Source organism: Ptychodera flava, chromosome 15 (assembly GCF_041260155.1).
Source record: "Ptychodera flava strain L36383 chromosome 15, AS_Pfla_20210202, whole genome shotgun sequence".
In the NCBI taxonomy this organism is placed as follows: Eukaryota; Metazoa; Hemichordata; class Enteropneusta; family Ptychoderidae; genus Ptychodera; species Ptychodera flava.
In genome coordinates, this window is record NC_091942.1 from 6,542,053 (window position 1) to 6,555,771 (window position 13,719).

At 38.2% G+C, this 13,719-nt stretch overlaps 2 protein-coding genes across 2 annotated transcripts in view; one reads left to right on the forward strand and one right to left on the reverse strand.

Moving 5' to 3' along the window:
• Positions 1-13,719, forward strand: part of LOC139151028 (midasin-like) — a 138,658-nt gene that overhangs the window by 61,750 nt on the left and 63,189 nt on the right. The window contains 8 exon segments of the mRNA XM_070723548.1: positions 7,659-7,876; positions 8,109-8,449; positions 8,811-8,970; positions 9,437-9,555; positions 10,695-10,825; positions 11,148-11,311; positions 11,914-12,251; positions 13,025-13,283. Of these exon segments, the coding sequence (XP_070579649.1) occupies positions 7,659-7,876; positions 8,109-8,449; positions 8,811-8,970; positions 9,437-9,555; positions 10,695-10,825; positions 11,148-11,311; positions 11,914-12,251; positions 13,025-13,283 (1,730 nt within the window).
• Positions 209-854, reverse strand: LOC139151731 (uncharacterized). The gene is made up of 2 exons (XM_070724707.1): positions 721-854; positions 209-540 (listed from the first exon to the last, which is right to left on the reverse strand). Exon 2 carries the CDS (start codon positions 536-538, stop codon positions 209-211), a length of 330 nt encoding a protein of 109 aa, XP_070580808.1. The 5' UTR covers positions 539-540; positions 721-854.

Here is a 13,719-nt window from a genome sequence, read left to right on the forward strand (position 1 = left end):
TCTGCCCTATTTTTTACATTTTAAAAACGTTATGCGTTCATTTTCTGAAACCTACCGTTTTCTGAGGGTCACATCTGAAAAATCGATGTATTTAAACACAACCCCCTTGCAACCCATCGAAACTCTATTGTGCATATTCATCGAAGTTCAGAAACGCTATATCCGTAAGGAAGGTACGCCATGCTGATTCGGCATTATTGACAATATGTTACTGGCGGAATCTAGTCAGGTGTGCGGTAACAACATCTTCAACAGGGGGTCTTGGAGTTGGTGCGATATTGGCAGGTAAGTCTGGAACGTTGATGTTTCCATCTTCACGGCCACTCCTTCTTCTTCCGATGACATCGGACATCATTTCACTGACATGACAGTAGGATTTCTTCTCCTTAATGGGTTTAGCCACCCATGCCTTCCTGTTCTTTGGGAACACAGTCCTGTACCTATGTTCCCCTTGTCTGTCACCATTCGTAATCGATGCGTGGTTTCTGCCGGAGTTTGCATTATGGTCTAATGCAGCAAGTTGTGCTCTCGCTACCATACCTGTAAGATATCAAAAATATTAAATTGTAAATAGTATTTTTATATAGTCAATATTCAAATGTACACATTCTTAACCATGAAATTAACAGTGCAACGCGAGATGTGAGAAACAATATTTTTGACGTACTGTATGATAATGACACTGCAATAAGGTAAGATTATTTGTAAGATTAATTTTACCTTTATATGAGAAATGTTGTCGCTTTGGACAGTACTTGGTAAGCAAAGCATGAAATGACTCCAAACTACCAGTATGGCAGAATTCTGAAAGCTTCTCAGCAGCTGCCTGGATCTTTTTATCAAAGACCACCTCTTTCAGTACGTCATGGCTTGGTTCTCCTATTTTCAACCACTTGATGCTTTCTCGTCGTCTCTCTCAAGCGGTGGGTGGGCACAGCCATGGAAGTGTGTACATCCATCCCAATCGTGGACATTGGCAGTATGATGAACGATGGACAGCCATTTTTCCCGAAGGATATCTGGATTTCCATCACACGTTGCGGCGCTCCACCACAGATGGTTTGAGACGGACTGAACCCATGGCTTCAAATCTTTGTATTTCTTCCTCTTGGTGTACTCGGTTAGCCGTTGGTTATAGACTTCGCGACGTGCCAGACATCAAACTGATGGGAAATTTCAGGGTAATCTTTCTTCATGGTGTTCGCGATTTGTAGATGCCTGTCAGTTGCTACTGTTGACACTTTGACTTCGTCGGTTAGAATTCGATCGAGGGTTTCTTAAAGCCTGCCTTTTCCATCGCGTTAGAGTTTGCAACCTGCGACACTTGGGTAACTGTAAAATCGACCACTTTCTCGCTGCTCTGTTCGATAAACGAGTACAGTCCGTATTTTGCACTGTATCCAGGAGAGTCGCAGCGTCCATCGCCGGATAGCTTCACTGTCTCCATATTTCGCAGGTCGGCTTTAACTTGTGTTGATTCTCTTTCCCATGCAGTGTTAATGACGGGAAACAGATACCTATTTTGTGTTGACAAATAGGTAACCTCGCTAAAGAACGTGAGATTGAGAAATGAGAAGCACTGTGCTATACGATTGAACGTGTTCCCACTGAAAAGTATTGCGGCAGCCATAAGTAAATTGCCGACAGACATTCGGTTTATAATTGGCTGTGAGCGCCAGATAACGTTATGTGAACGTATGCATGTCATCTGTACTGTCAACATCGATCCGTTTGTACTTCTGGAGACTTCTGTTACAATTTCTCCGCATTCCGAACACCTCTTGAATAGTATATCTAGGCAGCTTTCAAACACGATGAATTTCCTGTCACCAAGAAAGTCTTTCTCGTGTTCTCCTTCGGAGTCGTCAATTGTCTTCCCACTTTCGCTTTCGTCACTGTCGCTTTCAGCAGTGAATGAATCATCTGCATCTACAATACTTGACATCGATACATTTAAGAGAGAACATTTATTTTCAAGGTCGTCGACAATTCTTAGTGCCATGGTAGGATCGAAATCACCTTTGTCAAATCTGTCATAGTGCACGTGAGGACTGTTCTCACACCCTACATCCTCTATGGCGTTGTGTAACCTGGCAGTGATCTCACAAACTGCGTTTGTGTGCGTAGGAAATTTTTCACTGTCAACCATAAAAGACAGGTCTTGTACCAGTGGATCTATTTCTATATCAGTGTCATTTGTACATTGTAATTGCGTCGGTACAGATATCGGGGAATTTCCTGCGTTATTCCGCCTCTTCGTTGATGAAAACGTGTCGCTAGAGTATGGATGGTCCAATTTTACAGACATACAGTGGGGATTCTCGATGTTGTAACAGCTACATGAACACACTGTCTCAGTTTGCGTACCAACGTTTATCGATGACGTGTAGGCCTATAAAAATGGAATTATAATTATTATTATTACTATTATCATTATTATTAATATTGTTGTTGTTTTTGTCAAAACCGGCTACGTTGTTATTGAAAAGGATTTTTCTTATGGTTAATTCTCACCTGAGTTGAAGCATCGCAGCTGTTGGCTTCAATTGTAGTATCATCATTGGCGTACATCTCGCACGTGACGGGTAATTGGGGACTTTCTGTAGTCAGGCTATTGACAATCTGTAGGGGAAAAACCGTACGTAAACATAAATTTTGTACTTTAAAATTGTGTCTTTAAAATTTTCAAAAGTATTAAACCTTAAGTTTCGAAAACAAGAGTACGACGACCAAGTTCGATGTTCTAAATCGATTAACTTTACCTGACTCGTCTGTTTTCGCGACTCTCTCTTTGCACTGAAAATCCTCTTCTTGGGGGATGACAAGTGTTTGAAAATCGTAGGAACAGCATCGTCTTTCAACTGTCGACGTAGCTTAGTACCGAGCATTTCGTGCTGAAAAAGACATTCAGAAATAATATTACAAATTGGTTACAACATGGTTTCGATGGAAGTATCGACAAAGTAATTTCTGTAATCGTTCTTGCTTTCATTAACGGATCAACAAGTCCAATATCACTTGATTTATATGAGAAAACACGTTGCCGTGTGAGATAAATTCGATTGACGACAGGAAAAGTTTGCAAACACCAAAGCAATTATAAACACACCAGTCAGTCATTCCGTGGTGAATAAAAACATTTATAATTACCTGCAGCCCGATCTGACTGGACATGCGTGTATAAGACAAGGTATAGTTTTACAACACAAAGAGATTCACTGGATTTGTTTTGTCTGTGAATTTGTCGACATATTCGAACTCATGAATGTAAATTGGCCTCAGAGCATGGAGCTAAAACAGGAGCACCATGCCAAGAGTAACCGTGATTTGCCAAAAGGCTAGCAGTGACTTTCAATTTGCGACGAATGCATCAGTATTCCACTAATACATCACAGTTGCCGTGTAGTGAAATAAACATGTTTTCAAAGGAATTTTACACGTACTTTATTTTGGGTTTCGTGCTCAATTTACTAAACAGGCGTTTTTTCTGTGTATCCAATAATTAACACTTCGCATTGTATACCATGTACGGAAGTTAAACTATCTGTGCGAAAACAAGCCACACTTTGACGCCTCGTTCGACAAGCCTAATCACCCGCAGACTGACATCCTCCTACTATGTTTTTTTTGTCCAAATCACCTGCCGCAGGACATGAAATACACGTACTGAAGCTGCTGAAACATCCCATCACGAAAAAAATCCACATTTCTGCAAAATTTCTGATCGCGATTTCAAGCTACTCTCATCTGTATCACGATCCTTTATGGAGGGACCGTGTCTGTATCCATAACAAAGTACCGTTAATTCCAGATGAGTCGTAATGTCTCAGCAATTAACCGCGACCAGTATTTTTTATATTTCTCTAGGGGATCAAAAATGATTGAAAACTTACCTTCAAATCCCTTATAAAACAATTATCCTTGAAATGTGCAGAACATAACTTTGCATCTTTTACAGTTTTTAACAAGTTATCACCTCGCCCGACTTTCTTGAGCCACTGTCTCCGGAAAAGCTGACTTGTGGGGAATCGGTAAAAACTGACACCGTTTTTGTTCTTCCTTGAGTCATTTTTGCACCCAACTGCACAACAGTAAACCATTTTGCATGCTACTGAGCAATCAATAAAAAAGCTGTAACGCGCAGAGATCAAAACTTATAAAACTGCACTACTATAGTCATAGACTCTAACGCTGTAGTGCGTTGTAACACACGTCTGTGTATCGCCGATGACGTCACGCCCGCTTCTCCCATGAGCCCTTTCGCGCCCATGGGATTCGGAGCTCATTTTCATAAATGTCGTCTACTTCAAATTCTCTTTTCGTCGCGCCGTAGTCGTTTGCGCGTGCGAGCACGTTGAAAATTCCGGCTGCATTTTATTCAGGGGTGATTTTGGAAGGGATAAAGGGTGACATGCGCTGGACTTAGGTTTCCCTTTAACCTTTCTTGTGAGTCGCATTTTTCAATGAGCAAGTTAGAGAATATCACCAAAAAAATTACAAACTGATACTGCATAAAACTTCTTGTGAAATTTTAGATTCTGATGTGGCAGGTTAGTAAGTGATCAAAAATTACAGTTTTCTTTGATCATATTTGTGTGCAATTCTTGGCTAACAAACTTTTTGTCCAACAATCCTTTTGTTTGGCATAGTCCTCTTTATTGCCCTTGTCCTCAGGATAACCTTCAACCACATGAAAAGAAAATAGTAACCAATCTGTGAAATATTCTTAATCTTACGGCACAATCATCAGCAGTTTTCATCGACAGATATGCTCAATAGACCTTATTCTTAAATGGCGGACGAGATCTCGTTTAGCCCGAGAAAGCGCGTGAGTTTTGCTTTGGGGGGCAACTTTACTTCCGGGAAGCCATGCGTGCGTTCAGTACTATGGAAGTCAAGGGTGGACACGATTCCTGTAGCGCATATGGCTATTTTAAAGGAAGAGATTAGTCTTATATGTCATTTCACCAATTCATAAACTTTTTAATATTCTGAAAAACAACCCGCCCACAACCAACTCACCCAGTTCCAACTCGCCCGGTACGAACTCACCCAATTCCAACTCGCCCGATACCAACTCGCCCGATTCCATCTTGCCCGATGCCAACTCGCCCGATACTATTTTGCAATGTTTTGAGTACCTTTTATTTCTGAAAACAAATATTGCTAACATGGAGAACCACAGGTGCCGGCTTGAAATATGTACCAACACCGACAAGATTTTATTTGTAAATTTCACGTTTTACAAATCTCTTGAAAGAATAAATTTCGTTTGACTTCTTTACGTATAGGGATAGTTACTGCAGTTACTGCAGTTACTGGCTCACGTCTTTAGGAACAGCAGGACAGTCTTTCACGTCTTTCACGTCTGGCCCGGCATGAAAATAGCTGGCCTCGGGCCATCGGGTTAGCGTACATGGAATCTAAAACTACACCCATCTCAAACAACGGGCGAGTTGGAAAAGGTGCGAGTTGACTGTAATGCCTGAAAATCATACGTCAACACACAACAAAAATATCACTATGGTGTAGATTCAGAGACGATATTTTCCTGATCTTCATTGGAACAGAACACAAACTCCACGAATTCATAACACTAATTAACAAAATGCAACCTACTTTCAAATTTTCATATGAAAGTTCTTCCCACACAAAATAACACATCTTGATCTAGTCATTTACAATGACAAAAACATACTGGACACGAGAACACACACAAAACCAACAGATACATTTAAGTTCTAACAGAGAAAATCATGTCATCCAAAATCAACTTCAAGGGCCTGATCATGAGGACATGTTACAATGAAGAGGACTTTAACAACAAAGTAAAAAAATTTAATGAAAAGTTAATACAACGAGAATATTCACAACAAGAAATATCAAACATAAATGCGAAAACAAATTACGCAACACTACCGACACACTCATAATGCACAAGTACACAGCTTGCGAAATTCACGCCAACCCGATGGCCCGAGACTAGTTATTTTCATGCCGGACCAGTGACTCCTGAGGGATGTCCTGCTGTTCCTAAAAAACAATGGCCAGTAACTTTCGCTATATGGAAAGACGTTTTCCCAAACGTTTTGCTAAGCTTAATACATTACAAAATTATTCAAAGACAAGAAATTTATTTTTTTCAAGAGATTTGTAAACTATGAAATTCGCAACTAAAAACTTAACAGACTGATCGGTACTGCATCTAGCTATAGGCGAAAGACCTTACCTCATTTTTTTTTCGCAAGAGTAGAACGCTATTCAATATGCTCCCCATTTCTGAAGCATACGTGAAATCTTGTTGTAGTCATAAAAGAGTCCTTGTTTAGCGTATCGACCGTGTCGAGGTAAACTGGATTTCCAGGACACAGCGACATTGCCCTTTAATATTATATCGTATACTGACAGCAACTAGACAACACAGTATCGAAATTAGAATTGTTATGTGAGTTGGTGAAATTTCCAATATAGGATATTTACCCACAGTTTTAGACAAGTCTAGTATCGTATAGTAGTCGGACTACGGAAATCGGGCTCGGCCAGACCGCTGGGCTAGATCTGTAATGTAGTGAAATCCCAGATATACATCGAATATTTACCCGCAATTTGACAAGTATAGTATCGTCTAGTATCGAAGTAATAGTCGGATTGAGGAAGTCGGGCTTGTCAAGATCTGTGAGATGGTAAAATCTCATATATATTATTGGATATTTACCCGCGATATGACAGTCTAGAATCAACTAGTATCGATATTAGAGTTCCGAATATTTATCGGCAATTTTACATAGACCAGACGTGCCGGAGACACAAGGCAAGTCATTCTAGTATCGATATTAGAGTCCCAATTGCCGATAAAGATGAAGTAAATATCTGTGATTTCACAGATCGGGTGTGTCTAGACGCAAGGCAAAGTCATTTTGGAATTGTGTAGTATATAGATTATTAGAGTCCCAGCCTGAGGTAAAATATCGGCAGTTTCGCAAATCTGGCGTGCCACGACACAAAGCAAGTCTTTCCTGTGTTGTCTAGTATCAATATTACCGTATACCCGATATATAGATTGTTATGTATGACAGAAATATTTGGCTTAAATCTACACCAATAGCCGAACACACAAAATCAAACATGAAAACAGAGAACATAAAAATAGTGTAGGCGATGTGGGGAGCAGCTTTCCCTTTATTACATTAAAAATCTAGTTTGATTGTTAGCTTCTATGTTTTGTACGTAGCCTGCATAGAACAGTCGATAGGATCGCAGAGTTTTGTATTGCCGCATGGAGTCACCATCCTTTCATTTTCTCCATGCCAAAATCACTAGGAATTTGATGGAACCGTAGAGAGATATATATTGCGATCCTTTAGAAATGCTTTCAGCTCAGACGCCTTCCACCGTTTCAGTATTTTGTAGGTCAGAGTACTTTTAGGAAGATCGGCTGTGTTCTGCTCATCACTGTCGTACGCCATACTGATGCTAGTATTCACGAACCGGAAGTAAAGTTGCCCCCCAAAGCACAACTCACGCGCTTTCTCGGGCTAAACGAGATCTCGTCCGCCATTTAAGAATAAGGTCTATTAAGCCTTAGCTTTTGCAATGAAATCCAAAGTCATAGTTCTATACCTGCTGTCTTTACAAAATGTAATGATTACCCCTATCAGGTTGCCAAGCAGGTGATAGAAGAACATCTTCTGCATGTTGATTTTCTGGCCATGGAAAGAGAAAAGAATCTTTCAGTTTTGACTGAAGAGGGCCAGTGGCCAGACTCCTTACCATCCATACAAGAATACAGCAATGATTCAGAATTGGCAACAATCAGAAGACAAAGCTGTGTTTTCCTTCATCTGCTTAATCAGTTGTCCCTTCACAGACCCAACAGGTGAGAAAGACAATATTCTAACGAGAAAAAAGAAAGTTGTAACAAAGTGTGATTGTTACAAAAACTTCATTTTGTGAGAAACTTATTGGTATTCAGCTTGATTTACCTGAAGGATTTTATCATAGAAAGTGTATTTCACTTCCACAAAGTTTTCAAGTTTGTGAAATTTACATGCAGAAAATTTCTGACTTGTCGATATCTTGTAATGGTCGGTGATTTGGTCTTTATCTAGGAAAGAACTGTTAACACTGACAGAACTCTCAGGAAAGACACTCAAGATGGACGTGCAAGAGACAAGCCATCTTGAGAAGTTACTGCTACCAGCAATGCTGACCTTTGTTGAACTTTCATCCGTCCATGATTGGAGACTCCGGCTTGATTACATCTGTGATGTCATCAGACGTAAACTGCCATCGGTCAAAAGCAAAAAGACAAGATTACCTCACACATACGGAAATGAATTTATGCAACATTTGCCAGACACCATCTCACATATAATGGACAGTGTTTTCAGTCATGAACTAATGAAAAAACTTCAGTGTGCCGTCAGAGAGATGGGTCTTTCAGAATCAGGTAATTGTCCCTGTCATAACAAAAGTAAATTTTAAATATGCCTATTTGAACATCTCAGCAACTATTTTGTCTAAGGCTAAAAATATTTCATTTCAACAAATGTTATAAAGGAAAACTATATCAATAAACCTATCGGTAATTACATTTTTTCTGTGAAAAAACTTGCCATTCGATTTGATTTGAGTTTGGTACCGAGCAAAATATGTAGATGTGGCATAGCTACCAGTGAAGGCCACATGTGTGTTCTGTAATGATCTATTTCAGTATTGTCACTCTCGTTAAGTTGTCGTTGAATCAAATGATTGCAAAATATGAAAGTTAAGAGCTGTTCACTCACTATAGTTTTATTCCCTTTCTTCAGACATCAAGTTGTTGGCCAGCTTTCCATATGACATGCAGTGGAATGTACAGTTGCAGGGTTATCTCGAAGCGAAAATAAACAAATTACGAATTTCTAGAATGGATACAGACAAAAATGGCAGCCCTATGAATTTTGATACAATGAGATCTATCACCAACAGGTAAGATATTTGGTATGATGTTTCTCATTAGTATAGATGTAGTTTAATCATAATGCTGATTGAGATGTATTCTCATAAGAATCTTGTTTTCAACTTAGAGTCAATAGGCATGGATATTTAATCACCATACGATACCCTCTTTCGTGCAATGTGCTTTTGTGGACATCGGTTTTCTGCCTACACTGTATGTCATCACCAAAAATATAATTAACTCAAGTTCAAAGTGATCCTGTCCCTGTAATATTGACATTCAAAAATAAACACCAATGTCCACACTGCAAATGTACATTGAATAGATGATTTGTTGGACTGTGAGTTCATTAAAAAAAACCAAACATTTGACATACTTTCAAGGAAATTCAACTTTGCAATTTATGAAGTGCAAAACCTGGTCAGAAAGACGAAAGGTTAGGTAGGCTGTAAGTGTCATGCATAGGACACTGAGACAGTGTATTGTGTCTTGCAGGTTGTACATTGTTATGCACAGGGCCATGAGACAGTACACAGAAAACACAGTTTATGTTGAAGTGAACAAGAAGCAACAAGCCAACACATTAATACAGTTATCCTTTGCATTTAATAAAGGTGAGTTATTAATCCTTTTCTTATACATTTTAACTAGCTTAAGGTTCCAAGACAAGAAACTGACCTTTTTAAGCTAACAATTCTCTACTAGTTAATAAGCTCAGAACTCCCGTAAATTATATATTTTCAAAAAGCCTAGATATAGGGGAACATTTTGGTTACCAAAGTGTTGTCATTGTTTACATAACTATCACGTGACAGGTAATTTGCATAACCTTTCAAAAATCGGTTTTCTCAATGTTTTGTCTCAATGCTTTGAGATACGTGGCTGAAATTTGTATGAGTGCAAGCTGATATAAGGATCTTGCAAAGTTTGTCTCAGAATTTTTTTAAACTTTCTTGAACAATTTTTATGCCAGAAAACCTTCCAGAGTGGTGAATTTAACCCTAGTAGGTTTCTTTAAAAATTGTGCTCCAAAAAAACGAAGCAAGATATTGAAAATCTGAGGCACACTTTGAAAGAGCGTTGTAACAGCTTGCATTCCAGCAAGTTTGAGTAAGATATTTTGAAGTATCGAGACAAAACATAAGGAAAACCGATTTTCGAAAGGTTATGCAAATTACCTGTCACATTATAGTTATGTAAACAATTGTGACACCATGGTAACCCAAATGTTCCTCTATATATAGGCTTTCAGAAAGTATATAATTTATGGGGGTTCTGAGCTTATTAAGTACTACAGACTTGTTTGCTTAAAAAGGTCAAATTCTTGTCTCAGAACCTTAAAGGGTCAGTAGCTATATCTTTTTAGAATTTTGTTTTGAAATTTAGAAGGCATTATTGGCAAAGGTTAGGGTACTGGCTCACTGTTGGAGGATGGTGAGTTTGAGACCCAGTAAGTCCGGAGTAACAGACTTACTATCGAAGGATTGTGAATTTGAAACTCAAGCAAGGTACTATTTCCTCTTCATTGCTACATATTATAGGAATCAGTCAAACAGGCAGAACAGATTGACATCTTTTATTTGATTGTGAACCCCAATCAACCAGATGTATGTGGGGGATTGGCAGTGGGTACTTCAACCTTAATCAGGTGATGAATTGAATGAAAAAAAATAGTTACATTATTTAAAGATAATTCAAATTTATGTAAAATTATTTAAAATTCTATTTGGTCTCTATTTTTTGTCATCTCTAGGTTTTACAGCCATCGAATCTCTTCCGGATCCAGTCATTGTTCACCTCTATCCTTTCTTTGTTCAGTTTGACCAACACATTGCTTCATGCCTACAGGCAGATTTACTGTTGACTGAGGATGGTGTGAATCAGGTAAGTTCTGCTGCATTATCTGGCAGTGCCATTTCACTGTGTGGGCATTTACTGCTCATCCAACTCAGGTGTGTATTTTGTGTTTGTGAAAAAGGACTTTCAATTACTGATGAAGTTAACTGATTGATTGACTTTGTAAACGTTAGCATTTTGCAGTCAGTGTTCTGTTCATTAATACTTTTAGTTTGCTATAGAGAGCCGCTGATGTTTACTTTAACTGTTTATTTGGTGTCAATGTCATGTAACATAATTTACATGTAATGTCCGTCCCTTTGACTTTCATCCGGAAAGGAGATTGTAAGTAAGAGTTGATTTTTTCCAGGTATTGGAAGCATTGTCATGGAGAGACAGACTGTGGGATATCTCTAACCAGTCTGTGTTAGATAGACAACATATGACCTTGTCACAGCTTAGTTTACACTGGAATTGGGTTTTCAAGAAGACATTGTTTACAGCTACAGAATATTTGGCTGGCAGAGATGCTGAGTAAGTTAAGTTTTAAGAGTGCTCACAACTTAAAGGTAATTCACACCTCAAAAGTGAAAGACTTCAACTTTTGCTCAAACATTCCTCAATGAAATTTTCGACCATCTCTTACCAAATCAAGAACAAAATCAAGGATCACCATGTACATGTACAATGAGAGAAACAAATTCCCTAACATTAGTGATATTTGACATTCAAAATGGCGACTATCCCTATGTTAACTCTATGGGTAAAACTGCAGTTTTCAATTTCCACAAAATTAAGATTGTGAAAATTTTTCTTATCCCAAGAGCTTTAAAATGAGTCCTCACAAGTGGGTAGATCAAAAAAGTATTGAAAAAAAAATTTGACAGATTCTTGTTCTACTCCCCAAAGCATGTTGATATACACAGTATTCAGCTTGTCAACTCAGACTGTACATGTGTAGGCTGTATTGGTATTGTTAAATTCTAATCTTGATTAGAATTCAAATATAAACAATAACAGTACATTTTACAAATATAACTTAATATTAAATCAAAAATAGTGAAAAACATCATTAAAAGTCATGGCCTCTGCACATTGCATCCATATAAACACCATTGGTCTTCTATCTTCCGTAGGTTACCATCAGAATTAAGTACCGTTGTAAGCAGAATCCTTCAGTCGCTGACAAATGATACAAGGGCATCCCAGGCCCAGTTGATCGTTTGGAGAGATCTCGGATTTCCAGTTCCATACAAGAGTGCTATTGTTGCTGATCTAACACAACATGTCCACAAACTGTGTCAGTGCATAGATGTGTTTGGCAACAACAATGATGTCGCAGTGTTGAAAGTGAGACAGGACCAAGAGAAGAGGATTAGGTTTCATCTTGCAGATCGGCAAAGTGTTTGCAGGCAGCTGGAAGATATCCTAATGGAAGTGTACAGTATCAGTGAACAAGGAAATGATAATATAGGTATTTGAAAGTTTGGTTTTTCTTTGCTTAGGTTAAAGTTTCTGTGAGGGCCTCTGTTGTCAAACTTTTACTGGATGATATTAAATTGATAACAATCACCAAGTGAAAGTGGGACTTAGCTTCCACTATAGTTAAAATAGATGACTTTATAACTTATTCAGTTTATTTTACTTTTTTCATTTTCTGATATCTACACACAGGAAATTATTCACACTTTTACTGAAATATTCCTGCTGAGTAACAGCAGCAATAAGCAGGGTTTTCATTGAAGTAAATGAGCATTTTTAGAATTTTAAAGTGCTTTCTTCAATGCAGGAGTATAAAATGTTGTGTTCTTACAGTGGTTTGTATTGAACCTTTGGCAATACGGGAGCTAGATATACTGTACTGTCTAAATTGAGAAGTTGTAATATCAGTCAACCACAAAGAAATCAACTTTGCAAAAGTTTAAACATTGTCTGGAAGGAGCTTGTAGGTCAGACATGGTCAAAACCACACCACCAGATCTGCACAAACACCCTCTGTAAATGATGCATTCCTTACAGTAAAGTGGTATGTGTGTGGTGATATTTTGTTTATGTGTGAGTTGCTTCCAGACAATGTTTCAACTTTCACAGAGTTGATTTCCTTTTTAGTGACTAGTAGTACCGTCATATGACAATGTTGGAAAGTCCTCACTTGAGACGGTATTTCTAGTTTGCGTATTGCAAATGGTTGAACACTAACCACTGTAATAATGTTGTCGTTCATCACATATATCTTTAAATTAATAGATAACCTGTTGAATGGAGTTGATACAGTTGAATCTTTGTTGGTCAGACATCAACTTTATGATGATGCTGACAGTGTGACCACTCTGATGGAAGTTGACAGAGATCCAAATGAAACCATGGCAACAGAGGGCACAGTCTCTGATGCAGAATGTGAGATGAGAGTTCAACTGTGGCCAGTATATGAATGGTTTGGAACGCAGAGAGAATGCCAATTATTGGTTGAATTACTCAGTCGGAATGTCAGCCATTCAGGGAAACAGTAAGCAAAATATCTATTCCTTAAATTTTATGGTGATCAATGTAATCTGTACAAGAAATGTGAGAGGATATATATATGTGCTTTGGTTTGATCATATATTGCCATTATTCTATCACTCTTGATTCAAGGATTGCTTTGAAAATTACAAAAATTGTTTTCGAATACATAGATATTATTGTAATGCATCAAATCTGAAGGATGACAGTGTGTTTGATATTATTAGTTTTCTGTGGTTCTTGAACCTTAAATCTTACAGAGTGGAGGATCTGAGTATACCGAAACCGGCTAAATTTCCAAATGCATTGTGATAGATCTTTCAAATATTAATGTTATACTATTTTGTAATTTTTTCATGTTCAATGTTTTGTTTGTAAGTGTCAATAGTAAAGGAGAACATGTCAAATTTTCCTTCACAAAGCATTCGAGAAGCATAATA

Coding starts and splice junctions, on each gene's coding strand:
- LOC139151731 (XM_070724707.1), bottom strand. CDS start 538: ATGGTAGCGAGAGCACAACTTGCTGCATTAGACCATAATGCAAACTCC.